At 48.6% G+C, this 27,073-nt stretch overlaps 4 protein-coding genes across 11 annotated transcripts; 2 read left to right on the plus strand and 2 right to left on the minus strand.

Moving 5' to 3' along the window:
* The first annotated feature begins 222 nt into the window (after positions 1-222).
* On the plus strand, positions 223-3,492 carry LOC133493974 (tetraspanin-9-like). 3 transcript variants are annotated; one of them, XM_061807987.1, is made up of 9 exons: positions 223-453; positions 895-931; positions 1,000-1,116; positions 1,217-1,408; positions 1,743-1,817; positions 1,882-1,983; positions 2,063-2,194; positions 2,954-3,037; positions 3,238-3,492. In XM_061807987.1, exons 3-9 carry the CDS (start codon positions 1,054-1,056, stop codon positions 3,307-3,309), a joined length of 720 nt encoding a protein of 239 aa, XP_061663971.1. In that variant the 5' UTR covers positions 223-453; positions 895-931; positions 1,000-1,053; the 3' UTR covers positions 3,310-3,492. The 3 variants fall into 3 exon arrangements, with proteins under 3 accessions (XP_061663971.1, XP_061663969.1, XP_061663970.1); XM_061807985.1 differs by having other exon boundaries at positions 224-453; positions 1,037-1,116; XM_061807986.1 differs by lacking the exon at positions 223-453 and adding an exon at positions 529-746 and having other exon boundaries at positions 1,037-1,116.
* Positions 3,493-3,538: 46 nt separating this feature from the next.
* On the minus strand, positions 3,539-6,904 carry amdhd1 (amidohydrolase domain containing 1). Of its 2 annotated transcripts, XM_061807982.1 has the most exons (9): positions 6,752-6,904; positions 5,548-5,654; positions 5,401-5,465; positions 5,065-5,342; positions 4,410-4,635; positions 4,215-4,339; positions 4,051-4,144; positions 3,818-3,978; positions 3,539-3,699 (listed from the first exon to the last, which is right to left on the minus strand). In XM_061807982.1, the coding sequence occupies exons 1-9, from the start codon at positions 6,892-6,894 to the stop codon at positions 3,594-3,596; spliced, it is 1,305 nt and encodes a 434-aa protein (XP_061663966.1). In that variant the 5' UTR covers positions 6,895-6,904; the 3' UTR covers positions 3,539-3,593. The 2 variants fall into 2 exon arrangements, with proteins under 2 accessions (XP_061663966.1, XP_061663967.1); XM_061807983.1 differs by lacking the exon at positions 6,752-6,904 and having other exon boundaries at positions 5,401-5,482.
* A 1,471-nt stretch (positions 6,905-8,375) lies between these two features.
* snrpf (small nuclear ribonucleoprotein polypeptide F) lies at positions 8,376-9,506 on the minus strand. The gene is made up of 4 exons (XM_061807988.1): positions 9,349-9,506; positions 8,856-8,981; positions 8,714-8,778; positions 8,376-8,610 (listed from the first exon to the last, which is right to left on the minus strand). The coding sequence occupies exons 1-4, from the start codon at positions 9,349-9,351 to the stop codon at positions 8,544-8,546; spliced, it is 261 nt and encodes an 86-aa protein (XP_061663972.1). The 5' UTR covers positions 9,352-9,506; the 3' UTR covers positions 8,376-8,543.
* Positions 8,705-26,461, plus strand: ntn4 (netrin 4). 5 transcript variants are annotated; one of them, XM_061807973.1, is made up of 11 exons: positions 8,707-8,813; positions 11,078-11,573; positions 12,817-13,370; positions 16,493-16,747; positions 20,303-20,429; positions 21,217-21,402; positions 23,829-24,042; positions 24,565-24,653; positions 24,900-24,968; positions 25,051-25,218; positions 25,767-26,461. In XM_061807973.1, exons 2-11 carry the CDS (start codon positions 11,522-11,524, stop codon positions 25,904-25,906), a joined length of 1,854 nt encoding a protein of 617 aa, XP_061663957.1. In that variant the 5' UTR covers positions 8,707-8,813; positions 11,078-11,521; the 3' UTR covers positions 25,907-26,461. The 5 variants fall into 5 exon arrangements, with proteins under 5 accessions (XP_061663959.1, XP_061663957.1, XP_061663961.1 ...); XM_061807977.1 differs by having other exon boundaries at positions 25,051-25,136; XM_061807974.1 differs by having other exon boundaries at positions 11,078-11,567.
* Positions 26,462-27,073: the final 612 nt, after the last annotated feature.

Below are 27,073 nucleotides of genomic sequence, written 5' to 3' on the forward strand. Positions count from 1 at the left end.
TGCAGTACCGTATTTGGCCGCCATGTATGTAGCGGCAGTGTTCAAACACGAGTTGGAGTGTACACTTTAATCGTATTAGTTGTCCTTTTTAAATTATTTTGAACTGTTCAAAAAAAAAATAATAATAAAAACGTAACCAATGGACGTGGTAGTTACTCTGTTTAAAAACGTCAAATTGGATAAAAAAATAAATCAATAAAATCATGCGCCCAAGCGGGACCTTGTGCGGTGCGTCTCCCTCCGCCGTTGAGCTTCGCCCTCCGCGCATCGAACCTCCTCCGACTGCAGATGTTCGTCGACTTTCGGTTAAACTTCCTTCAGGTTCTTTGTCGGCAGCGAGTTTCGTTTTTTTTCCCCCCCAGTTTGAAATCAACTCGACTCACGAAAACCAGCATGTGAAATATGAAAACCGGGCAGCCATCCGCGGAATGACGAGCTTCAGGAAGTAGTGTGGTAAGAAATAGGCCAACATTTTTTCCACTCCGCTTGTTGTGATTTTTCATGGCACGAAAAACGGTTTCGGCCTTCGAGAAAGTCCTCCAAAGTAGGCTTCTCCCGTCTTATCAGTGGTCCGGTGGCCCGGGGGTTTAAAAGCTTGCGGGTTTAGCAGCAACTAGCTCGAGGTTGACTTGTTTTTTGAAGCGCAAACTTGGTTTTTCGGCGTCATTGGAAGTTGACTCCAGTGACGTCACGTGACAAGTTTGTTGTCAGTTGGCGACACTAAATCAAGATAATGTTGGGTTAGGGTAAGAATGATAGTAATACACTTAAAGCTGTTATTATAGCATTGTGCCTTAAGATGGCTTAATTATCAACCATCGAGAAAGTTTAAAATAAGTGTAGAAATGAGTCCAGATCGTGTTTGTGACTGCACTTCCTGTCAATATTTTCCAGGTCGTCCTCGTTTTTCCTCTGTCAACGTATTCAAGTGGTGAGTTTTCTGTGATGTTTATAATAATATCAATCTTCAGAGGGTTGAGTTTTTGTTGTTGTTGCAAGCTGCTTTTGCAGATCCGTGTCCTCCGCTTTCTCTCAGGCCCGGCGATCGTCGCCATGGCTCGCGGCTGCGTCTGCTGCGTCAAGTACATGCTCTTCCTCTTCAACCTGCTCTTTTGGGTGATGGATCCACTCACGGGGAATCGAACAGCGTCCCGCACGTGCCGGGGCAACCGAGTGACACCCCCCCCCCCCCCCCTCCCGTGTCCTTTTTTTGCAGCTGGGCGGGTGCGGCCTGCTGGGCGTGGGCGTGTGGCTGTCGGTGTCGCAGGGCGACTTCGCCGCGCTCTCGCCGTCCTTCCCGTCGCTGTCGGCCGCCAACCTCATCGTCACGCTGGGCACCGTCGTCATGGTGACGGGCTTCCTCGGGTGCTTGGGCGCCATCAAGGAGAACAAGTGCCTCCTGCTCAGCGTGAGTCGCGGCGGGCGCAACGCCGCAGCCAAATGGTCAAATGTAACTTTGAAATCCAACAAAACATTTTTTTAATTTTACATTTTCTTGATGCTTTCATTGTAAAGTTCGATAAATATGTACCAAAACGGCTGCATTTTATCAACATTATTCCTTTGTCTTTTGTATGGAAAAAACTAAATTTTATTTTTATTGTTCTTGCTTCTTCTTTTTGTTTTTCACCCACGCGAAGCCCTTTGGCTCGTAATTCTAACATAATTCATGATTCCTCAAACATGAATTCTACAAATCCTATAAGAAATCCTAAAGGTATTACCCCCCCCCCCCCCCGCAGTTTTTCATCGTCCTGTTGATCATCTTGCTCGCCGAGCTCATCCTCCTCATCCTCTTCTTCGTCTACACCGACAAGGTAGGACGTCGTCGCGTACGCGACGGTTGATACGCAACCGACGGGTCGTCCCGCGTCCTCGCAGGTGGGGGAGAACGCCAGACGCGACCTGAAAGACGGGCTGGTCTTGTACAACACGGACAACAACGCCGGCCTGAGGGACGCCTGGAACGCCATCCAGGTGGAGGTAAGATTTGCTGCCATGTGGGCTAATTATAAAATCCTCGAAAAAATAATAATCTGCGGTTTGTGGATGGCGCGTGCAGGGACGCTGCTGCGGCGTGACCGGTTCCGGCGACTGGCACGCGGCGCTGCAGCTCAACGGCGTTCCCGACAGCTGCTGTCAGCTCGTCCGTTCGGGATGCGGGCGCAACGCTTCCAACGCCTTGTGGACGCGGGTCAGTATGCCTGAATAGATTCAACGTAAACGTGGGCAGGGTGGCAATTTTTTGCCTTATTGGGATAAAAATCTCCTAACAGGCCACAATCAAGGAAATAACTTCTTTTTCGTTTATGGTTAAGTTATATGATAACTTTACTAATTTATAATCTCGTCCCAAAAATGTAACTGCTGACTTTGACCGATGAGTTGACCTCTCCTGATACCAAATTATGTCTTCAGATGAAAACACTTAAATAATTTGATATACTGAAGGATATAATGCGTGAAAATCATGATGTCCCAAAAATGGGACGCTGCCCATGAATGGGTTAAAAACAGCAAAATCAACAATTGCTAGATTGCATCCACAAAATGTTGAGAAAGAGATGTGAAGAGTTCTGTACTTTTAAAAAAAATCTATTTGCAAACAAAACAAACATCTTTTTTTATTTTGGGGGGGTGACTTGATTGTGCTGCTCCTTCTGCTATGCAAAGCTTGGCCACCAGAGGGCAGCGTAATATGCACGTAGCGATCTCCCTATTTTCGAGTTTGAGATTTCCTCTTGCTAGCCGTTCACATGTGACCCACCACTGGTAATGTTTAATCCACTTTCCCAACCTTGACTCAGCCGAGGCACATTTTGTACATTTGAAAAATCACAGAAGAAATTTATACTGAAGTATTGATCATCTCGTTTTTTTGCATTTACATTGTGGCATAAACGCACCTTCTCCGACCAAATATGTCACGGCGGACATTTTGTGTTTGTTTCAGGGCTGCTACGAGAAGGTTGAGGAATGGCTGGACGACAACAAGCACCTGCTGGGCACCGTCGCCATGTGCGTGCTGGTCATCCAGGTGAGGCGAAACCTCAGCCGCCCGCCGTTGTGACGGTCTGAGCGCTCCCCCGTGCTGAAAAGTCCCCTTTGACTTGCACGGAAATAGAAAAATTTAAAAAAATTCTACACGCATGCGCATTAATCCCAAAGGGGACTTTTCAGCACGGGGGAGCGCTCAGACCGCCTCGGCCCGCCGTAATCTCCTCGTGTCGCTTTCAGCTCCTCGGCATGGCCTTCTCCATGACGCTGTACCAGCAGATCCACCGCGCCGGGAAGAAGTACCAAGCCTGAGCCTCCGCGTTCTACCGTCGCCGAGACAGTGTATATGCGCCTCCATATTTTTCAAACGTACGTTACACATTTTTGTATGCAATAGCACGACATTCATTTATTCACGAGTAATCACTTTGGTACCAAAAGTATTTCTTACAAGTGTCCTGACATGTTCAATAAAAGCACACAATCTATGCCGTATTTTTTTGGTTCTCCGTACAAATCCCAAGCGATCGGCCGTGAACTAAAATGATCATGACTTGACTACGCGAAGATTCTGGAACGTTGTTTTTCCCGAGACTTCACAAGGCCAGCGTGCGGCAGTTGTCGTAGATGACGTCGCCCTTGACGACGACGTAGCGGATGAGCTCCTGGTGTCCGCCCAGCTGATAGATGAGGTGCTCCCACCTGTGCACGGAGATCGATCAGCACCTAATCATTCTCCCGCCAACGCAAACGGGTCAAGTTTTCCCGCCTGAGGACACAAGGAAAAACTTCAGGGCTTGGACCCAATGACGATATTTACCGCGGGGCATTGACGAGCAGCAGGTCGCCGTCTTTCCCCGCCTCTAAGGAGCCGTGCGTGTGCGAGCGTCCCAGGGCGTAGGCGGCGTTGATGGTGGCCGCCGCCAAGGCCTCGGGCAGGGACATCCTCATGTTGACGCACGCCAGGTGCATGACGATGGGCTGACGACGGCAGGGGAGACGAGATCGGGAATGCCGCCGAAGGTGCGGGCGGACGCTAGGCGGTGGACTCACCATGGAGCAGCAGTAGGCGTTGGGGTTGAAGTCGCTGCCCAGGGCCACGATGACGCCCGCGTCCAACATGGCTCGCGCCCGCGGTTGGCGCAGGCTGGCCGCACGTGCGGAGGTTAGTGTAACGAGTTTTCAGGAATACGCGTGAGCTTGTGTGCGCGCGTTACCGGAGGACGTAAGCCGTGGTCGGCAGCAGGACGGCCGCCGTCTCGGCCCGCGCCATGGCGGCGATGCCCCGGTCCGACGCTTCCTCCAGGTGGCTGACGGCCAGCGCCCCCAGCTCGGCTCCCAGCTGCGGGCGGGACGCGAAGACGAGCTTTGACAATCGCGGCGCGCCGGAAGGCCGTCGAACCGACCCCTACCTCGGCGGCGTTAGTGGGACTGAGCTCGTCCCCGTGGAAGTTGGCGTTGAGGCCCATCTCCTTGCCCGCCTGCAGGATGGCGCGCGTGGACGGCACGTCGAAGACGCCCTCCTCGCAGAAGACGTCGATGTTGTCCACCCGCAGCGTCCCGGCCGCCATTCGCTCCTTCAGCGCCGGAAGTTGAACCTGCAGGATGTCCCGGGTGGCTTCCTCCAGGCTCTTCCCTCTGGTTCGTCGAGCCACCGCAAGGGGGCGCAAGTAGCCACATTTCATTTGGCATTCACCTTTGTTTATTTAAAAGCTTGGTTAAAAGTACACGTTCTGCAATTTGAAGAAAGGGAAGCAAATTTAACTATCGTTCAAAATGACACAATAAGCAGCTTAAAGCTTTTCTTTTTTGGAAAGTGCTTTCTTCTTATTTGAGACTGAAGGATGCCGACAAGTACAACAGTACCGATTCAAACTATGTGACTACTCGTAGGAGAAAAACACAATTTGTATCATTTGGCAAAGAACGTTGCGAGGAGGCCTTTTCTTTTCTTTTTTTAATGGCCTGTCCACCATTGACGTGTGCCCGCCAGAAGCTGAGCCACACTGAGATTGTTTGCAGTTCCCCTTCTGAACGTGTTTTTGCGTGATCACCAAATGATTGTACCTTGGCACGGCGTGGGCGCCGCAGTAGGTGGAGGAGATGTTGATGGGCAGAGCGCGGCGGGCTTCCTCCATCACCTCCAGCATCTTGAGCTCGGCCGCCAGGTCCAGGCCGTAGCCGCTCTTCACCTCCACCAGGGTGGTGCCGGCCCGCCAGGCGCGCTCCAGCCGGCCGCTCAGCGACGCCAGGAGCTCGCCCGCCGAGGCGGCCCGCGTGCGCTCCACTGTGAAGTGGATGCCGCCGCCCGCGCGGTGCACGTCCATGTAGGTGGCGCCCGCCAGCTGCGGCCGAAACATCGTCAGTCCGCCGCCGTCCGTCGCCCGCCGCGTTCCGGCTTACCTTCATCGCAAACTCGTGCACGCGGTCTCCGGCCCAGATGGGGTGAGTGTGCGCGTCCACCAAGCCTGTCGTCATCCTCCTCCTCATCATCATCATCATCATCGTCATAAATCAGCACATCAAAGAGCGGAGATGGCCGACACTCACCGGGCAGGACGCACATCCCCGTGGCGTCGATCACGCGATCGAAGGAAGCTTGGGAATAACGCCGCTCGATGACATCAGCTGGACCCACCGCCTTAATCAGGCCGTCGCTGAACCCATGCAAAAGACAAAAAAGTTGGAAAGCCTGACGAACTATCCGTTTTCTTTGCTGCTTATCCTCACGAAGGTCACAGGGGGCACTGGAGCCTATCCCAGCTGTCAACGGGCAGGAGTCGGGGTACACCCTGAACTGGTCGCCAGCCAATCGCAGGGCACATGGAGACAAACGGCCGCACTCACAATCTCACCTAGGGGCAATTTAGAGTGTCCAAATAATGTTGCATGTTTTTGGGATGTGGGGGGAGAAAAGTCACACAGGCACGGGGAGAACATGCAAACGTCACACAGGCAGGGCCGGGATCGAACCCTGGTCCTCAGAACTGTGAGGCCAATGCTTAACCAGCTGACCCACCGTGCTGGCCCAGCTAAACTATAGAAGGATTTCTTTATCAAATGGTCTCCAGGCTTACTAGGAAGGAAGAAATGTAATAATTGAGAAAAAAATGAACCCAAATAAATATTTGTAAGTGTGTGGGACCACTACTCAATATAAACTAATTGTAATGATAAATAAAGCTCAATCTGCAGATGTTACAAAATGCAAAAAAAAAAAAAAAACCCGTTCTGATTATGAATATCTTTTTCTTTCGGCTTGTCCTGTTAGGGGTTGCCACAGTGTGTCATCTTTTTCCATTTAAGCCTATCTCGTTCATCCATATATAAAAAAAATTCACCATTAAAAGAAAACTTAAGTATAAAGAAAATGCTGACAAAAACGTTAAAAAAACATAATGCTGAAAAAGCAAATGAATAAAATTACAACTACAAATGCTGAAAATTTAACTAAGTTATTAAAATGAACTAAGAATGTTGCAAATTAATAAAATACATTCCCTTTTAAAATGGCGAAGTAAATTCATTTCATCCACAATGTGCTTGACACGATTAAAAACAAACAAAATAAAAAATGCCAACGAAGTGGGCGTGTGTCGGTGTGCAGTGACCCGAGACGGCCTGCGGGGGCGCTGTTCATACATCGCCAATCCCAATCAATGACAGGTCCAAATCCAAAGTGATTTTTTTCAGGGGGTTGTCGTCGGTGGGGGGGGGGTTTGTCTCCCTCCCCGGTTTAGTTTTCTCCACTAACCTTCCGACGACCACACTCCCGTCGTGGATGACGTGAAGGTCGATGTCGCCGCCGTCGCCTTTCCTCAGGTATTTCTCCCCATTGTTGCAAATCACCAGCACCTGCTGAGCGTTTTTCACCAGCAGTTTCAAGCTAGCCGACATGTTGCGCGTGTTTCGTCTTCGGGCGCCTCGAAAAGCTTCCGACGGCAGCCTGCCCTCCTTTTTCTGGTTGTTGTTTTTTTTTTTTTTTAAACAAATATTTGAGCTGCGGAGGTCGAAGTGCACAAGAGGCGGGACTTTAACAACAACCAAAAAAAAAAAAAGTTCCTAAAAAGGGAAACAGGTAAGAGTGCCGCCATGTCTGCTTGTTGAACAATAAAGAAGCTAAACTAGCAAGTGCAATAATTAACATACAGCCAAATAAAGTGAAGACTTAGTCGAGTGCAGTATACTGATAGTGATACTATAACTTAAACTGCAACAATTACCAGTCCAACAGAATAAAGTATATCAATGTTTTCTCTTGATAATGAAAGCTCAATTTAACATTTGACAAACTTCTCATAACTTTGCAATTGGATAGGTTTCCAATGACGTCACCGCAGTCCTTAGCCCAATCGGATGAATTAATAGAAAAAACTTCCCGCTTCACCTATCACGTGTTCTCTGACATCTATGACACACAAGATGGCGTGGACGAGAAACTGTTCATGACTTCTTCAGCTCACACAGTTCGTTGTTCTGTTGTCCCAAATTTCCTTTTTTTTTAAAAAAAATCTATTTTGCTTTGTTTTCTCTCCTAAGTTCAACAAAATTCCTACAAATGATTATTTTAAGTACAGTAAATGTCATCTAAAAAAATGTAATAATGTGTGCATTGTGCCTTGATGTATTCTGTTTTTTTTTTACCTAAGATGTTCAATTTTTATTCTATTTTATTGCACCTTGCAGAAAAGCACTCATTTTGTTGTATGCACAGCATATAATGACAAATAATGGCTTTTGATTTGATTTCAAGGTAATCTTACAAAGTGCAACAACTGAACCTGCAGTGTGCAATAAACATTGTATCACGTAAAGTTAAAAAATGCAATAGGACGGGATATCTGTCAACTAATGTGCTGCATATAATAGAGTACTGTTTGTGGTACTCTATGTACTTTTGCTCTTCAAATGGATAGATTTGCGTCATCACAGCCCTTTGACCAGGGGTCACCAACGCGGTGCCCGCGGACGAATGGTAGCCCGCGAGGTATGTTCTAAAAATATCATAGGCCACAAATTCTTACTATTATTTGTGCTTTCAATTTTGAATCTGACTTGCTTAAGTGAATTAAAATTTAAAAATACCTGCAATTTAATTTACCACAATAAATTAAAACAAAAATATTTTATGTACGTGTAATGAACAGAGTCTGAAATTTGCAGCAAACAGGTCACGTAGCCCTTCATACGATAGAAAAAAAAAAAAAAAAACTTCACATATCACCTGTGTTCTCTGACCTGTATGACACACAAGATGGTGTAATTGTAAACCTATTCATATTTTAGATGTATACTAATCTTTTTTTGTCCTCCAGGGATTTATTTTGACCTATTACACATTAAAATTAGGACGCAATGTTTTCAATAAACGTGTCCAGTTTAATAAGAAAGTGTACAATGTTTTTATTGTCAAGAACAAAAATGTGGGGTCTCCAACAATACAACAACAAAAAAAAAAAATCAAGCGTTCATTTAGTTTCACATGGTGAAAACACACGCACACTTAACTAAAAATCACACGCGCACACACGTCGTCATCTTCGGAATCATTCTCTCATTTCTCCATCCTCCTCCTCTTCTTCAACACCTCGAATGTACAGAACATTATTGCACCTGAAGGGGATAAAAAAAACAAAAAAACTGGTTAACCACTTACACAAGACAGTCTGATGGAGATGAACTGCTTTTGATCTGTTTTCATCTCAATTCAGATTACCTGATGAGGACTTCCCCGAGATGGCCCGCCAACGCTCCGTCCACGTACTCTTCCGTGTTCGCCAGCTGCCCGCAAACATGACACGCAGCGCTCTTAAAAAGTTAAGTTCACGTCACACATTTTGTCCATTGCTCGTGCTCACCTGCATGTTCATGTAGCCGTCCACGGAGACCAGGTAGCCTTTGTACTCCATGCCCCACTTCAGCTTCACCATCACCGGCTTGCCCGTCAGCCCGTTCAGAAAAGGCTTGGGGTTCAAGGGTAAACTCTGCAAAATAACAAAAAAAAGACATGAAATATTATGACATCTTGATATTGAAACTCTCCTCTTAAATAAAACGTGAATTTTGCCTCCAGGCTTCAGGGACATCGTGTAGTACAAATACCACACAGCGATACTTGCCAAAGTTAAGGCAGAGTGTTTAACCGAGTTCTAAATGTAAATTATCTTATAAAAAAATCGATCTCGTCTGTTAATGTTAGCCTAAGTGCGGGGCGTTTCATTCATTCCATTGGAACACACTGAGGAGAAGCTAATGCAGCTAACTGCTAACCAGCTTTTAAAAAAAAATGTCGCGTGGATAAGACTAAATGAACCCCACGAAAGTTATGCGGACGAACTATATCAAACTTACCATTTCCGCTTGTTCGAAGGGTTAAACGTGTTAGTGAGGAGTTTCCTAGTTAGCTTGTCGTCACAAAAGCGTTTGGACGCACTCCCTCGCGCTGCTTTCCACACCGGAAGTAAAATTGTTGACCTCTCTGAGCTTGTTTTGTTGAGACACTGCCGCCCGGCGGCGGGAGGCCATTACTCCAGGAAACTTCTTTAAAAAAAAAAAAAAGTGGTTCAAAACGTTTTATCAACGCGTTTTTTCCATTTTTTTTAACATATAGAACATTAGCGAACAAACTTTTATAATCAAGGGCCACATTTTGATTTTCAAATCGGACGGCTGGCCATTAATGCACCGTTGGCCTAATAGCTTTGTTGTCATATTTGATTTTTTTTTTTTTTTTAGAGGAATTCAATTACCAATTAAAAAAAATGAGGCCAGTAGACTTGATGCAATTTTTTTTGTATTACCATGATTTAAGGGGGGACACACCACCCGCACTCTCTGTTGCAGCAGTTTCACGAACATCCTGATTTGAATCATTGATTAAAAGTCTCTTAATTCACACAAAACAATGCTCAATAATGCATATTATAATGTGTTAAAATGCATGTTTATAACACAAAAAAATATTTGTAATCTGTTCAACCCGGTGTAGAAGACGAAGGGAAGTGATTGTCGTAAATGAAGCTTTTATGTTTGGGCAGCTCTTTTTCTCTGTGCGCAAATTTTTTTTTTTGAAGGCATGCCTCCGATTTACGCAACTAAGTGTCGCTGAGCCATCTGGCAAGTTTAAACCTGATCTTTTCCCGCATATTTGGAATACTGCCGCCGTTACGTCACCTTTGGACTTGTTAATACGCAGCGCGTCCATCAGCATCCGCGTCACTTACGCCGTGACGACGACGATTACGTGCGTGCTGACGGCTCATTTTGCGCAAAGTATTATCCCGACTTTGGAGACAATCGGCAAAAAAAAAAAAAAAAACCAGTGACGTCAGTGACAAAAGGCGCAACAAGTGGGTAAATGGCAGCACCGCACACGGGTCACGGGCACAAAATGGAGGTCGCGGTCCCATTACGCAGCAGACACACCAACCAGAGACCAGCTCAGGCCACTGCAGCTTGACCCACATGGAACAAGAACAAACGCCTTTACAATGTGTTATACCAGCAGCGGCCACCATGCTGCGATTACACCCTTTTTAGTTATTATTATTATTATTGATCAAATGGGAGAAAATTCTTCATTTTGATTGACACATTGCACTTGCTGTTTGCAGTACATATTGTGCTCATTAGGGTGACCAAAATATTTGGAGAACATCAGCAACACTGAACAAACTTTCAGAAGGACTTTGGAAAAAGTGACATTATTACATACAGATGTTATATTGCAGGTGTACCTAATGACGTGGCAAAAAGCAATTGGGGGTTTATATTTGCCCTGAAGGGCCACAAGATGGCGGCAAAGTGCAGAAATTGAACTACTCAGTTGACTTCAACGCAGTTTCTTGGCAACACGATGGTGCCGAAGCACTACTTTTATATTTTAAACGAGACTTTAGCCTCAGCGAATGAGTTTGTCTGTGAATAAAAATGAATCTGCGATTCATCTGCACAGCCTAAAAGGTAGTCATTTTGGGGCCAAAAGTGGAAAAGAAATGTAAATTAGCCCGTAAACAACCAGTTGACACTGTAATATGATTATTTTTTTGTTGTTTGTTTGTTTTTTTTTTTTACCCAAAAGCTTCATTCCTCTACTGTGGATGTGTGAGGAGCTGGAATGTTCCTTTAAGTGAAGTGCAAGAACGGAGGAGGAGGAGGAGGAGCCCTTTGTGTGTGTGTGTGTGTTCCTCAGTTAGCCTTGCGGGGCGAAGCGCTGCGCGTGGAAATGAAAGACTCGGCAGGTCCCGGCGCACGAGCTGGACTTTCGCTCCTCTTCCTCACGGGATCATGCTTCCTCGTCTGGCCTCGCTCTCCCTTCTCCTCCTCCTCCTCCTCCTCGGCCGTCGTGCGCCTTTGCCTCACCGGATCTCAGCTGAGTGACTGAGAGCGGCCGCGGCGGATTTGAACCCGTGCACTTTTTTTTTTTTTTTTTTTTTTTCGTCTCGTCTTTCTTTTTGAAATCGCAAAACATCTCCAGCCGGCCTTCCGCGCGGCACTTCGTGGATCGCGTCGGAGTTGAGACGACATGCCGCCGCTGCTTCTGCTGCTGCTGAGCGCGAGCGTGTTGTCAGGTGCAGGTCGGTTCCGCTCTTTAGTTCGACTTGAGCCGAAAGTGTCAGTCGCATGCTGAAGTCCATTGGACTATTTGTCATTTTGAATCTTTTATGGCCAGAGTGGTTTCTACAGACTTTGAACACCATGTCCCAGTTTTATTCGGTGTTTCGCTTGAATTCTGCAATAACAACAACACCATCATCTGATTATTTTTCATGTTAATCTCACGAATGCCTGCAATAAACAGTACGTATGTGAGCATTTTGCAGTTGTTATGGTCCTGAGATTTAGAATGAAGTCTGGTATTAAAATGTGACCTGCAGAGTGTTAATTTGATCCCTGCTGCGTACAGACGTCCCGTGGAAACATTGATTAATTTCAATATTGAGTCACGATCCAATTTTAACACAGTGTCCAACTTCTCGTTCACCAATAACATCGTCATATTTTTCACGTTAATCTCACGAGTGAAGACAGTAAGGGTGAATATGTGCAGACTTTCAGTGTTGTTGATTTCGTGGGATTTTGGCTTGAAATCCGGCATCAAAAGATACGTAACAAGTATTCATTTGACCCCCGCGGTGATGAGCACAATGTGTTCGTCGGGCGACCTCTCCCCACCTGCAGACAGTTACATAATTCAACAGCGGCAAACGTGCCGCTTGAGCGCTCCCCGGCCGAGGCTTCATTTTTAATACGAGCCAACGTGTTTAGCGTCTGGCGCACAAAAGAGAACAGCGTGCAGATTGGACGCCGTAAATGAGAGACGAGGCGGCGCATCTGGTAGGCGTCCGAACGCCGCCCGGCTGACGAGCTCAATCTGCGTCAGTGTCGGAGGCCGGCGGGTGCACGACGGCGGCACCTCCGTCGCGTCTGCGTCCTCTCGACGCTGCTTGGACGCTCGCTCGTTCTCTCTCTGAATGGAATTTTCGAATTGGAAAACCTTTTAACCAGATTAAATTAAAAACAGGGTTTGTGTTTTAAATTTGGGTTTCTAGCCTTGTTCTCCAGTTGGGGTTTCAAATTAGGCTTTTGACTCTTTCATCCATCCATCCATCCATCCTTCTGTTCTTTCCGCCGTACTCCCTCTCTTTTTTTCTTCTGGCCTTCCTTTCCTCCACTCTTGTCTCCCACCTCACTTCCTCCGACCTTCTTCCTTTCCATCCTTCGGCGGCCATGATCCTTTCCAAAAATGAAGAAACGTTTCTGTCCCGCCTCCAAGTCGTCCCGTGAGCTGACGTTTTTGTTTGCTTTTCTGCACCTCAGGCGCCCCGTCGCAGGCGTCGCCCCGCGTGGGCGTGGCACCCCGCTGCGAGAGCCGGGCCTGCAACCCGCGCATGGGCAACCTGGCGCTGGGCCGCCGCGTCCTGACGCAGAGCGTGTGCGGCAACAACGGCACCGAGCCCTACTGCGCCTACGTCGACCCGGGCCCGCCTTGCGGCGCCGCCAAGTGCGGCGAGTGCAACGCCGCCCTGCCGCACCTGTCGCACCTGGCGGGCGCCATGTCCGACTCGTCCTTCCGCCATCCCGACACCTGGTGGCAATCGGCCGAGGGGGTCGAGTCGGAAACGGTGCAGCTGGACCTGGAGGCCGAGTTCTACTTCACGCACCTCATCGCCGTCTTCCGCTCGCCGCGGCCCGCCGCCATGGCGCTGGAGCGCTCGCAGGATTTCGGGCAGACGTGGCACACGCTGCAGTACTACGCCCGCAACTGTAGCGCCACCTTCGGGATCCCGGAGGGCAAGGCGGCGGCGGCGGGGCGGCACGGGGCAGCCTGCACGTCCAAGTACTCGAGGGCGTACCCGTGCACCCGAGGGGAGGTGAGGCGCTAAACAGCGAACGCTTACGCGGTAGCCCGGCTAACGTAACGTAACCGACTTGCTGTAAATAAGCGATAGTGTGGGTCCAACCAATAGAAAGAAAGCGACCACAACATTTTAACTGGGGAACCAAAACAAACCTTTCGACGATCTAGTTCCTTTCAGAGTGGTTGGCAAAACGTCTGACAGTCCAGATCCTTTAGTTTGGTACCGCCTTGTGGAGTGGGTTGTACCTTAACAGCAGTGTGCCAAAAACATACGTTACTAATTTATCATTTTGGTACCCTGACACAGTGAGCTCTTATTTTGATATCATTTTAAAATGGTTTTCAAAGCAAGAAGGAGTACAGAATAGCGCCTTTATTTTGGTACCCGTCTGAACAATTAATGGGGGGGGGGCTAAAGGATGTGAATACCTTGACGGTTCACGTAAATGGGGTCAAATTGCGATGATGTCATGGCTGGCGTGAAATGCGCGCGCACTAAATGATTGATGGTCGCCCGTCCGACTGGAACAAATCCGCGCAGATGCTCACGCAACATGCCACAGCAGTCATACTTGCGCGGGAAAGGGTGCGTGTACGTGCACGAGTGAGCGTTTAACAAGCGTGCTTTGAGCGACACACGAGACCTCGCCGCACTCCGCTCATGTTTAATACAAGCAATGTGTGTTCATTAAATGTCGTGCGTGTGCGTGCGCGAATCCATGTTCTTACTTTCTTGACTTCAGTCCAAGCGTTTTTATCCAATGGAGCCCTTTTGGGTCTGTCAGCCATGTTATCAGTCCGCATTATGGTACGGCCTTTGGGGACCAATCACATTGAAGTCATCACAATAAGTGATAACAGCGTTTTGCATCTCGACTCCTGACGTTGTTTGGCTTGGATGCGATACAGGAAGATAAGAATTTGGCACTATTGAAGTCCGCAGGCAATAGAGGACTTTTTAATCTATGCCCCCCCCCCCCAATCTGAGAAACTGTTATCAATTGTTATGAGTCATTAAAATCTTTATAATATCCCACTTTAGGCACCCTTCTGCTTTGTTCCCAAGTGTTTTGAAGGTTACCAAAATAGCTGATAAGTACGTTTCGCCTCCAAAGCAGCTGACATCATGTTTGAATAACAACGCGGCGCTGTTGAAGTCCCGAGACAATAAAAAAAAAAAAAAATTTCTTGGCCCCTCTTAAGTCTGAGAGGCTCGTTATCAAGATGGCGCGTTATTGAAAGCGCTCATGCGCCACTTCTTGGCAGCCTTCTGCTTTGTGCCAACACACCCCCTACCCACCAATGCCAGTTGACGTAATTTGATTTTGACAGCGATTTGGAGCGATTGAATTCCACAGAGAATAAGTCCCCCCCGCCCTCCCTGTTTCAATACACCTTGTGCTATTGTAATGCAGTGGAAGCACAGATTGTTTTTCAGGGATTGTCAGTCAGCACCACCCATGCCACGACACCCGGGGGGGGGACACACACACGATGAGGGCGTCGCAAGCAGGCCGACCTCTGGCGGGGCTTCACGGCGGCGTGGCTCCCGTGCACCCACCAAAGCGCGTCGGCTCGTGTGTCAGTCCACCCCCCCCCCCCCCCGGGCCTTTCTGCAATCTGGGAGCGACGTTTTCATGTTCTCCAGTGTTTTGTGTGTATGAATTAACGCGAATGTGGCAGAAAGATGTCCGTACTTGCAAATGACACTTCGAGTCAGCAAAATGTCTGCTGGAAAGGAAGTGCTGCCGCTGCCCCGATGGAGGTTATGAGTCCGACGCCCTCCTCGCCCCCTAACAATGCCCATTGTGCCTGTTTACCACGTTACAGTCCGGTGTGCTTTGATGGAATTACCCGCCTCAGAGCCAGACTTACTTTATCCCCCCCCCCACCTCCCACCCCCACAAGCCGGAACTCAGGCACAGAAGATTACGAGCGGCCCGCGGTGAACCCGCTCGCTTTCCTCCGGTGTCATAAAATGTCAAATATGGATCCCCCGTCACCCAAACGTTTGGAACCGTTCTCAAAGAGAATGCTAATCATTAATATGCTAACATGGTGCAAAGGTTCTATTTAGGTTGGACGCACACACCCACGCATATACACAAAGAGCGCGCCAACACAAGGGTGCTAAAAGTATCAGAGCTGCAAGCACGAGCACTAGCAGGTTGTCGTTCTGTGAAGGATTTCGTTGTTGTCCGTGTGCATTTGCCACCGAGGAATGGCCGCGCTGTCTCGGTCCTTTTGTGGCGTCCTGAGTTATGTGCGTCTGTCCCCCGTCTTTGTTCGGGCGTGCACTCCCGCAGACTGGCGTGGCCTCCCTTGCCACGCCCCGCCCTCCACAAGCCGACCCGTGCACCCCCTAATTTGTGGCATTCCCTTAACGGGGCACCACAATGCCGCGACCCCGCCACCTTTTGCGAAAAAGCAGGAAATTAATAGCTCCCCACCGATGACACTTTTGGGAGCCACCAGGCCGACCAATCGGGACGACGCACACAGACGAAGAAACACTACAAACACACACGTTCTTTGGGGCGTTGGTTACCAGTGGCGACCGTTGCCGTGGTAACGGCTGACCGTAAAGGGGATCTTCAATCTGAAAGGATCTCCAGCACCCTCGTGGTCACGTTGCTATGGCGATGGGATGCAACGATCAGCGCACCAAAATAACAAACGAGAGGCGTGATGGTGCCAAAAAGTGCGATCGCACAGAGCTCTTATTTTGGTAAATTTGGGAGCCATAAGTGTTTGCAGAAGAACAGGTGAGTTATTTTGGTACCCCACTTGGAATTTGGTTTTGGTTTGGTACGCCAACAGAGGGGTGCAAAATGTTGACACTACAGATCAGTGAGTTTTGTACTCCGCAACGAGAGGCTACAAAAAGTGGTACAGTACAAATGAGTTATTGTGGTACCTGTCCAAAAATGGCTGTTCCCCCAGCACAGATGTTTTTTTTTTTTTTTTTTTTGGCAGGCTTCAAAATTGATTGGGACTCCTCAGAAGGGTGCCACAATGCAGTACCACGCACTTGTCTTGTTTTGGTACCTTCCGAGTGGATGGTGCACCAACCCGAAGTCAACCCTCGCAGGAAGCCTCGAATCGATATTTTATTTTTGAAATTCTCCTCCGCAGGTGATCTACCGCGCCCTCCCCAAATGGGAGTCGCTGGACCCCTTCGGCCTGGAAGGCCAGCAGCAGCTGCGGGTGACCAACATCCGCATCCGACTGCTCAAGCGCCAGGCGTGCCCGTGCCAGGCCAAGGACGCCACCCGCCACTTTGCCATCTACGACCTGATCGTGAAAGGCAGCTGCTTCTGCAACGGCCACGCGGAGCAGTGCGTCCCCGCTCCGGGGTACCAGCCCGTCCGGGACCGCACCAACCATGTGGTAAGCCCTCAAGATAAAATTTGACGTGGACTCCGTTGGCTCAAAAAAAAAAAAAAAAAATCATATTCCAACAAAAAGGTGCCAAAACAGGTTTTTATTTTAAAACTCCAAAGAAGGTGCCAAAAAGCAAAATCAATACAGTATACATATTTGGGTAGGCCTGACAAAAAGGTTGGTACGCCAAAGGTTTGGTTGGCAAAAAGTGACAACGTATCGATTAGTCGTTTAGCCGCACAGGAAAGAGAAGATGGCGATGAATCACTTTGGTACACAGACAGAAATACTGTAATAATGTAAGCCGCAATCCTCCATAAAGCGGGACGTCAACGCGCGGCTGTGGCTCACTTGTAATGTTTTCGTTTTGCTCGTTACTGTCAAGCGGATGCTAAACGCTCCATTAGCGGCCTTAATGGTCGGCGCTGCCGCTCCGTCTCGCTTTTTGTTGCCACTCGTCTTAACGAAAATAACGGCAGCGGCCGGGACGTCGCCGGGTTTACGTGCTTCCTTTCATCTTTTGGCCCCGCCCACTCAGATCGCCAGCGACGTTTCCTGCTGAATTGAAAGCAAAGATGTTTTTCATGCGTAACGACGGCGCCGACGAAGGTGCGAGCGTCCACATAAACATCCATCTCCTCTGTTGCAATCAGCGCCGGGAAACAAAGGCGTCCATCCATTTCCTTTTTTTTTTTTTTTTTTTTTTTTAATGAATTGTTGCCTAGTTCCAAGCGAATCGCGTTAGCGCGGCCGATTGTTTGCGTTTGTCGTTGGCAGCAGTTCTTCAAAAGAAGCTGTGTTCCCGTTTAATGTGTGGACGGGTGCGGTGCCGCTGAAGCACGAAGCGATGGAATTTTAAGTCAAGATAAATGTGTTTTTCCCCTTTAATTGGATTTTCATGTGCAGACTATATTTAGCTTTCCCTGGTTTCTGCTACCCAGACGTTGAACGGGGTCCACCTCTAATGGTGCGGCGAACCACATCTGGCCCACAGATCTTGAGTTTGACACCCATGCTGTAAAACATCAAGAATGACTTGAAGACAGAAGGTTAGCTTAAATGCTAAGCCCGCGTAGGTTCTGGTTATGAGCAGGCTAAGTCCCAGGAAATGAATGTAACGCAGTGTAATATCCTGTGTGTGTAGTGCAGAGATGTACTTTTAATATGCTTCAAAATAGTTGCTAACCCAACGGAAGGCTACATGGCTCCATCGTCAGACGAGTGTGCATGTGAATGTGTGTGTGTGTGTGTGTGTGTGTTTGGATGAAGGGAACTTCTGTTCAGAGTGATTACACTGTCTGTTAGTTAGCCACAAAGCTAACTCATAAACACACGGTCGGTCATAATGACGTCCCTGGACAGCCACTCGAGCGCACACACACAGTAGCTGGACTAATTGCTACATTCTAACAATCTTGCCGCTAGTTGCTTCCTGTCGATCTCAAAATTGCTGATCTTGCGTTTTTGGGGGGCGCTAAATCTACAAAATGGAATGATGTAACCTCGACCTTGTAAACTGTAAAATCAGAGATTTGTTTGTGAGGCGACTGTTGAGAACTGTGTCGTACTGAATTGTTTTTTTTAGCTGTTTGCATTCAACAGTTTTTCCACGTTTGAGTTTTCCACAGTAGAGTACATATCTTACACATTGTACATATCAGCGCACTCGCAACGTGACATTACCCAACCAGCTATGCCTGCGCCCCGAAATGCATTTTTGCTTTGGCTATTCTTCCGGCATGGCTGCTTTCGAGTGCCTTGTTGTCAGCCATGAGCGCACGCATGTCACGCAGTCAAAAGCAAAAGAGTGAGGTGTTTTTTTTCCGTTCTAAAGTTTCATTTGATATACAGTGATGCCTCGGTTCTTGACCACAATCCGTTCCAGAAAACGGTTCGAGAAGTGATTTGTTCGAAAACCGAATCGATGTTTCCCATTACAATAAATGGAAAGAAATAATGCGTTCGAAGCCTAAAAAATTCGCCTTTTTAAAGCATTTTTTTTAGCTTTCCCTGATAATAAACTGCATAGTAGAAATACATGTATAGTTTAAATACTTCATATAATAAAATAATTTAAGAAATATACATTTATTTTTTGCTTAAAATGTATGCTTTAGTCGTAGAGTACGCTAGATTGGGAGTGCATTTCTGTATCTGTAGCAACTCGGCCCCCAGCCTTGTAAAAACTTTTTATTAACAAAAGTGCAGAATAACTTTGAACAAGCAATTTGGCTTCTTTGGAGCCATGATTGGGCTTTCATCCGGTCGTCCTCCATAAGAAGAAAAACAACAATCGCTACCGGGACACGTTTGTGTACAGAGGCTGCGTTATACACAATAACATAAGTGCGCTGGTTGCACCGCGCGCGTTATCTCATTTCCATTTTTTTTTTTCAGGGGGCGTTCGAATAGACAACAACAAAACGCGTCGTGAGTAGGTCAGCTCCTTGCGCCGCGCGCATTTTGTTATTCCCGGGTTTTTTCGGCGGCGTGGGAATTCACAACAAAGCGTGTCGTGGGTCAGCTGGTCTGGCCGCGCGCAATATGTTATTTCCGGGGTTTGTCGGGGGCGTTCGAGGAGAGATTTTCGTTTGAAAACAGCAGCAAAAAAAATCTCGAAATTTTCATTCGAAAACCGATTTGTTTGAAAATGGCGACGTTCGAGAATCGAGGCTTTACTGCACTTGCCGATTTTATTTATTTATGAAATCAATTATCGCTAGCTTGGTAATCACTCTTTTGCATGGTGTGTCAAATTTACAAAACCTTTATTTTCAATTTACAGAGATGTTAACAGCCTGAGCTTGTTAATAGTATGCGATCGGGGATGCATAGATGTGATGCAAAAAATAATTACCCCGTGTATTTAAAAAAAAAAAAAAAAAACTGTCAAGCTGATCTGAGGTCAGTTCAGATAGGGGACACGTTGGGCCCGTCACGTGTTCGGCTCAAGTCGGCAACACGTCTCTCTCTCACACACACACACACACACACACACACACACTTAGTCACAGACGCGTATCGTGGGAAACATGGAGTTTAGCAAACATATTTTTTGTTCGCATGTCCCAAGTTGTATAACTGTGTGTGTCCCACATAGCAGCAAACAACGCAACGCAAACAAATAAAGAGCTTCCTCAGATGCCTTGCTCCCTCCAACCCCCCCCCCCCCATTCAATCATTATCCAGCATACATGGCATTCCAGCTCTCAGGAATGACAAGGAGATTGTTATTGTGCTCTCGGTGCCGCATACTTGCACTCTTCTCATGCACACGCACACACAGGCCTTTCAGACCCGACCCCCCCCCCCTTTTATTATTTCCAGCGATGAAGCCAAACAATCAATCCCCATTCACTAATTTCAGTGGAGGGAATACGCCAGAGAAAGAGATGGATTGGGCGGATATTGCCAAAGGGTCAAAAGTTGTCAGAGGTGAAGGTGGAGGAAAAAGGAGAGGCGTGGGGAAAAACGGCGTTCGCCGTCGGCACTGATGCCTCGTTCGGTCCCGTCAAACGTGTCTAACGAAGCCCCCCCCCTTCTCGTCCCGATGTGCGGCAGGTCCACGGGAAGTGCGTGTGCCGACACAACACGGCCGGGGAGCACTGCGAGCGCTGCGCCGCGCTCTACAACGACCGGCCCTGGCAGCCCGCCGACGGCCTGACGGGGGCGCCGCACGAGTGTCGCAGTGAGTGCAGACGCGATTGCGCCTTGACCTTGTACCTGACCAATATGGCCGCCCCACACTCATTTGAGGCGCGACCCTCCTGCGTTCCCACCTGGTTTGAGCCAAGGTACATATTTGACACGAGAAATGTCTCAGGGCACACTGGCAAAAATGAAAAAAAGTCCAATAGATTGGATATAGCTATATTGGAATGATGATGACCTCACAACTTGGCTATGGTATGAACATCAGCAGGCAGACATGAGTTTATTGTACATTCTGCCATCTAGTGGAAGAGCATTTCATTTTTCTGCCTGTCGCCTCCGATTGATGAACAAAAACATATCCATGTCCGAAATCAATCATTTTAGAACCAATTATTGTAATTTGAGAATGCTGAATGTCTTCGACAATTTATTAGGCACACTAGCACCGTTCAAAAATTAGTCCAGACCAGGCAACACCAGTATGGCTGCCAAAAAAAGAAACAGCATCTGAGTCATAATCAATCTCAAAGTATTTTTATGCACATTTTTGTAATTGGCTGCCATGAGATTATTCGGGCGTACCTCGTGAAGTCTCATGTAAAGGCCCTGACGTTTGAATGTGTTAAATGTGTGTCGGGCAGCCATATCGCTAAGGTACAAGTGTGGGCCTCAGGTGTTTTCACGTACAGTCGGCTAGCAAAGGCACGAGTTAATTAGCCGGCTGACGTACATAGTAACTGTAACTATAGTCCTTGTTTTGACTGTTTCCCCGCATGTGTCCCACCCACTCACCATTCTTTCTTTCTTTTCCTCTGCGCCAGAATGCAAGTGTAACGGACACGCTCACAGCTGCCATTTTGATTGGTCGGCGTGGCGGGACTCGGGCCAGCGCAGCGGCGGCGTGTGCGACTGCCTGCACGACACCGAGGGGCGCCAGTGTCAGAACTGCAAGGCCGGCTTCTACCGGGACCCCCGGCGGCCGCACACGGCCTCCGACTCTTGCAAGCGTAAGACGCCTCAATTAAAAAAGGATTAAGCGCAGTAAAGCGAGGACGTTTTAGTTTTGTGACGAGATCGCGGCACTGTGCATCCCAACCTTTCTGGCGCATATTTGCAGCACTTTGTACGAACTTTTACAAACCGCCGGGTGGTCTTCCGTGCGACTGGCTGCATTTCACGAGCAGGCGTTTTGCAGACGATGCGTTGTCGCGCCGTTCAGCAGGTGAAATGTGAAATATTTATACGAGACCGAGCCCCGAGGGAAGTGGAAAGTGTCTCAAAAGGATCATTTTGTCTTTGAGTACAATCAGAAGAATGTACTCTGTGTAAATATTGCTTTAAAGGATAGAGTGGCCCCTTTTCAGGACAGATATTTGAACTCGAATGGTGCAGCAGCAAATGTAGACAGACGATATAAGTACATATTTTTTATCCTCTGTGAAAAACAACTAAGTCACTCATATCGCCATGAATGTATTACACTGCCCCTAGTGGCCAGGTAAGGTGGTACAACGGCAGTTTGGGTTCCAGTTGCGAGCCAGTCATTTTTAGCGCGGCGTGAATCGTCGTCGTCGCTCGGAGGCCGCCGCCAACGCGCTCATTCTCATTCTCGCCAGGAATGAGGAAGAGCGCAAGCTGGGACGTGCTTGCCGGATAACGCCGATTCCCGATGAGCGTCTGGCACTCCGTCTGAGTGTGTATGTGTGAAACGTCAGGCGGCCCACGCCGCGTCCAAGGTTTACGCCGGAGTTAATCATCAGTTGGCGACATGCCTTGGCCGTGAGTCACAGGCGAGCGGCGCTCGTCCGTCTCGGCTCGTTTTGCGCTTTCTTGCGGCGGCTGGGGTAGTCCTCGCGGGTCCCACTCTGCGTGCTGCCGAGCCTCCGCTGATGAGACGAGTCTTGAGTAAACACCTGATAGCCATCTATAAACACGCAGCGCTGGCTACATTCTCGCCAGCGATTATCTGTCAGATGCGACCTCGTCGTGAGCTCAGCCCTGCAGGTATGCCGCAGTGTGCGTGTGCATTTTTATGTGCGTGCGCGGCGAGATTCTTGTCTGTCTCCAAAACTACTGTCAAACTACACCAGACCATCCCAAAACAATCTGTTTACCGACAATGTTTTTAATGGTAACCACGGTGACCGCCATATATATATATATATATATATATCTCAATCCCGGCCCCAGCTGGGTGGAATTTGCATGTCCTCCCCCGTGCCTGAGTGGGTTTCCTCCCACATCCCAAAAACACGCGACATTAATTGGACACTCTAAATTGCCCCGTCGGCGTGATTGTGAGTCTCGATGTGCCCTGCGATTGGCTGGCAACCAGTTGAGGGTGTGCCCCGCCTCCTGCCCGTTGACAGCTGGGATAGGGTCTAGCACTCCCCGTGACCCTCGTGAGGATAACTGGCAAAAAAAATGGATGTATATATATATATATATATATATATATATATAAACTGCTTACTCACTTTTCGCAAATATATGCTTGTGCCATCTACAAGTATTGTGCCACTGTTTGTGTTCAACCACCAGTAACTCAAAGGCTTATGACATTGTGACACTGATGCTAGTCATTCAAACTCCCCCACCCTCCCAAAAGTCATCTTTTGACTTGTAAGCTAAAAATGCCCAGTGACATATGGGCAGCAGTGCACCCTAACGAAGGCCCGAGGTTGGTGTCTCCGTGTGACTGAGGATAAAAAAAGATCAAGGCCCCGACAATGGAGGAATTTCCCTCCGTGGCAAGAAACATTTTCATCATACCAGAGTTGGGGGGGGGGGGGGGGCGTAAGGAAAACAGTCTTGTCATGCACCACACAAGCTGCGACACAGCAGAACGGGGTGGGGGGTGGGGGGGTGCTGAGTACAGTAACCAAGTATTTGTGCTTGGCTGCGTCCCGTCGCTGTGATATGCAAACACATTAGCTCGCGCGTTCCGGCATGACACGGCGCTGGCCGCAATCTCTGTCGAACATTAACGCGTGAGATAAGCACGTAAAAATGCACATAAATGTGCTTGTTAAGTGCCTAAATGTGCTATCTTTATGGGTTTATGGATATTGTATGCCTCGGGCGTATTGTTTATCTTCTCACGCTCCGTCTTAATGATGTCTTTGTGTGTTTGTCTGCCTTTGTCGCGATTAGACTGAACAGATTCGAAGACGTCGCGCTCACGAACTCGCGCCGGGCCAGGCTAGGCTAGGCTAGGTCAGCGTCGCCCGAGTGGACTCCAAATTCAAACGCTATCTAGCAACGTTGCTAACTTTGCCCAAGCTTAATGAGAAATTGAAGCTGGCAAGCTAACGTGTACATTGACGAGGGGTGGGTTGGGGGGGGGGGCATTGGGCTTAACTTTAATTATATTCCAAAACTTGTTAGCGCAAAACCGAAGCCTTTGGCTAACTTCCCACTTTGCTCCTCGCAGCATGCAACTGCCACCCTGTGGGCTCCACGGCGGCGCGAGCGGCCGGCGACCCGCTGTGCGACCCGGCCAACGGCGACTGCGTCTGCAAGCCTGGCGTGGGCGGCGCTCGCTGCGACAGGTGCATGGTGGGATACTGGGGCTTCCACGAGTACGGCTGCCGGCCGTGCGACTGCGCCGGAGACTGCGACCCGTTCACCGGGGACTGCGTGCTGGCGTGAGTCGCTTGCTAAACTATTTGGAAGCGTGCATTAGTTAATGTAGTTCTCAAACTGGGGTCCCGGGGCCTGCAAGCCTCCGTAAAAGTCAAGTCCGGTTAATTGTATTTGTGGAGTCGTTTGGCACAAGAGTCTCAAAGGGCTTCAGAGGCCGGGAGATGTTTTTGTTGTTCGCATGTGAGCATAATCGGCAAACGATGATTGTCGTATCATTTTCAAAGTAAAAAACTGCAAATTTTGAAACCAATTAAAAGCTCTTTTTTTTTTTTTTATTAGGACATTTCATCCCGTTTATGTTCATTCAAAAAACTTCAATTCATTACATTGAATTTATTGAAACTGACTTTTTTTTTTTTTTAACATTTAGGGCTACACACGGTCGTCTGTATGAATTTGTTTTGGGCTCACGGGAGGGTCCTTGAACGAATGTCTGTCCCCCTCCTCCCCAATTTTTGAGAACCGCCCGTTTTCCCAAGCAAAGTGTCCCAAAGGTTGCGCTCAGTCTGCTTGTCGTGTTGCAGCTCGGACTCTTACAACCCAGAGGGAAACTCCAGCGAGTCCGTCGGGATCTTCAGGGCGGACGAGCTCTTCTCCGCCCTCCACTACTCAGGTTTGTGTCTTTTGTGCGCGTTTTGCCCTTGCGGCTCTCCCTCCGTCCATGGGCATCGGACCTCGGGAGGACACGGGCCAACGATCGGCACGTGTCCCGTGAATCCCCAAACCCCCCAGCCCCATGTCTCCCGCAGAAATGTCTTTGACCCCGCCGCTCGTGCATTCCTCGGCGGACACACACGCCGGGATCGCATTCCTGGGATGACACGCACTGACTGACGGATGCTGTGTTTGCCCCCCGCAGAGAAGTGCGAGTGCAAAGAGCAGCCGCTGACCAACAGTCATTTGTTCTGCACCATGAACTACGCGTACGGTGAGCCACGTCACGCCCTTGCAATGTTGTCGCCGAGCCCCCCCCGCTGTGACCCCGCGCTGACCCAGCGGGATTTTTTCAGTGTTGAAGGTGAAGGTCCTGGCGGCCCACGACAAGGGCTCGCACGCCGAGGTGGAGGCCAAAGTCCAGAAGGTTCTGAGTCAGAAGGTGAAGCTCCAGCGCGGCCGCGTCACCCTCTACCCCGAGTCGTGGACGGCGCGGGGCTGCACCTGCCCCATCCTCAACCCGGGTCAGTCCGCGCCGGCGTCGCGGTGCTCGTTGTTCCCGTGCGGCCGTGTCCTACTTTTGATGAGTTGATGATTAATTGTGATGGGCTTGTCGATTTCGAGATTGAACATCATAAATACGCGCGCACGGGAACGGCTTTGGCCTTCAAAGTTGGAGGCTCAAGACTGGAATGTGGTTCAATTGGAGTCGGCTTTCGAAGAGGTGCTAGAACCGGGCAAGGGTTCTAGTCTCGAGTCCGGATGTTGGTTTTTGAACCGGCGTCGTGGTTTCAAATTTGGGCGTCAAGCCTTTGTTGCGGGACGTAACGCGTCACATCCGCGCACGTAGGTCATGTGACTCGCGAAAATGGCAGCGCCCCTGAAAATTGGTAATTGTCAATAAGAATCTTCTCAAAACACTATTAAATGAGAGAGGATTTATGAAACATCAAAATAGGGTGCCTATTACATGACCTATTGGATCCATTGTTAATGCAAACCAGTAGATTTCCCCTTTAAAGTTGGCCGTGAAGGCTCGCCGTCCTTTTGAGCGCTGGTGTCGTTTGTCCAGGTGCGGAGTACCTGGTGGCGGGCCACGCCGACAGGAGGCGGGGCCACCTGCTGGTCAACATGAAGAGCTTCGTCAAGCCCTGGACGCCCATCTTGGCGCGCAAAGTGCTCGCCTTGCTCAAGAAGGACTGCAACTGGTAGGCGCACACGCCGGTAAGACTTTGTCCCCACCCCCGCACGCGTCCTCCACGCGCGCCCGGATTACGAAACGTGGATGATCATTTTTTTGGGTTGTTACCTGGACTGACCTCGGACGACGTGAGGTCTCTGCGCACTTTAACCAGCGAGATGGACCCCGACGGAAAATGGACGCCCGCGTCCGCACACAAAGTAAAAATGTGTACGGCGCACACAGAAGAAGCCATAGAAGCCGCCCTCAGGTGGTTCAGTCCTAGCCAGCCCAGGTGGAAACAGCGGCGTACGTACCGCCCGCGAACGTGAATGTATTTGCCCGAGTGCGTGAATGAGGAGTCGAAGCACGAGCACGGTCCCGGTCCAGCTCTTCTTCTTTTTTTTTTTTCCTCCCCTTCTCTGCTCTTTGTACAGTGTTATTTGGATGTGGATATAAATATTGTTATTGTCATTTTTTTCAGCTTTACGATCCTTTTTGCTTGTACTGTTTCATGTCGCGTCATATCACCATTACGCTGGCGAGACGGCTTTTTCAACGCAAAGATAATACAATTATCAACGCAGCCTGACTTTTTTTTCTCTTGTCTTTCTTTTCCAAGAAGACTTCGCGACAAAACGAGCGAATTCTGCAAAAGTTAAATCAAGTTGACGCCACGGAACAGAAGCTGCGAGGCTAACTTTATTCAGAAACAGAAGCTACTTGCCTAACTTGATTCGAATTGGTTAGGGTTAAAACAGATGCTACCATGCTAAAGTTGCTAACATAACCTGGAAAAAAATGGTTGACATTGCTGAGAAAGCAAAGCTAGGCTAAAGCTACCTGGTGATCTGGTCAACTTTTCTCCAGATTATGAAATCATTGTAGCTATCATCCTCGCATAAAATGCCCAAACCGCTAATATGCTAACTGGCTAACTTTGCACATAAACTGACGCCACTTGCCCAATTTGATGCAAACGTGCTCAAAAAGAAGCTACCTAGCTAAGATTACCCGCGCAAATTGAAGCTACTAGGCTAACTTTGCTGGCTAAATTTACTCAACTTCTTTTCCCCCCACTTAAATCTGAAGCTAGCCTAACGTTCTCATATTAGATATGAAAATATTATTATATATAACCACAAAACTAAAGCCATCTGGCAAAATTTGCTGAATACACAAACGAGCTGTATTTTCCT

This window comes from Syngnathoides biaculeatus, chromosome 20 (genome assembly GCF_019802595.1).
Source record: "Syngnathoides biaculeatus isolate LvHL_M chromosome 20, ASM1980259v1, whole genome shotgun sequence".
In the NCBI taxonomy this organism is placed as follows: Eukaryota; Metazoa; Chordata; class Actinopteri; order Syngnathiformes; family Syngnathidae; genus Syngnathoides; species Syngnathoides biaculeatus.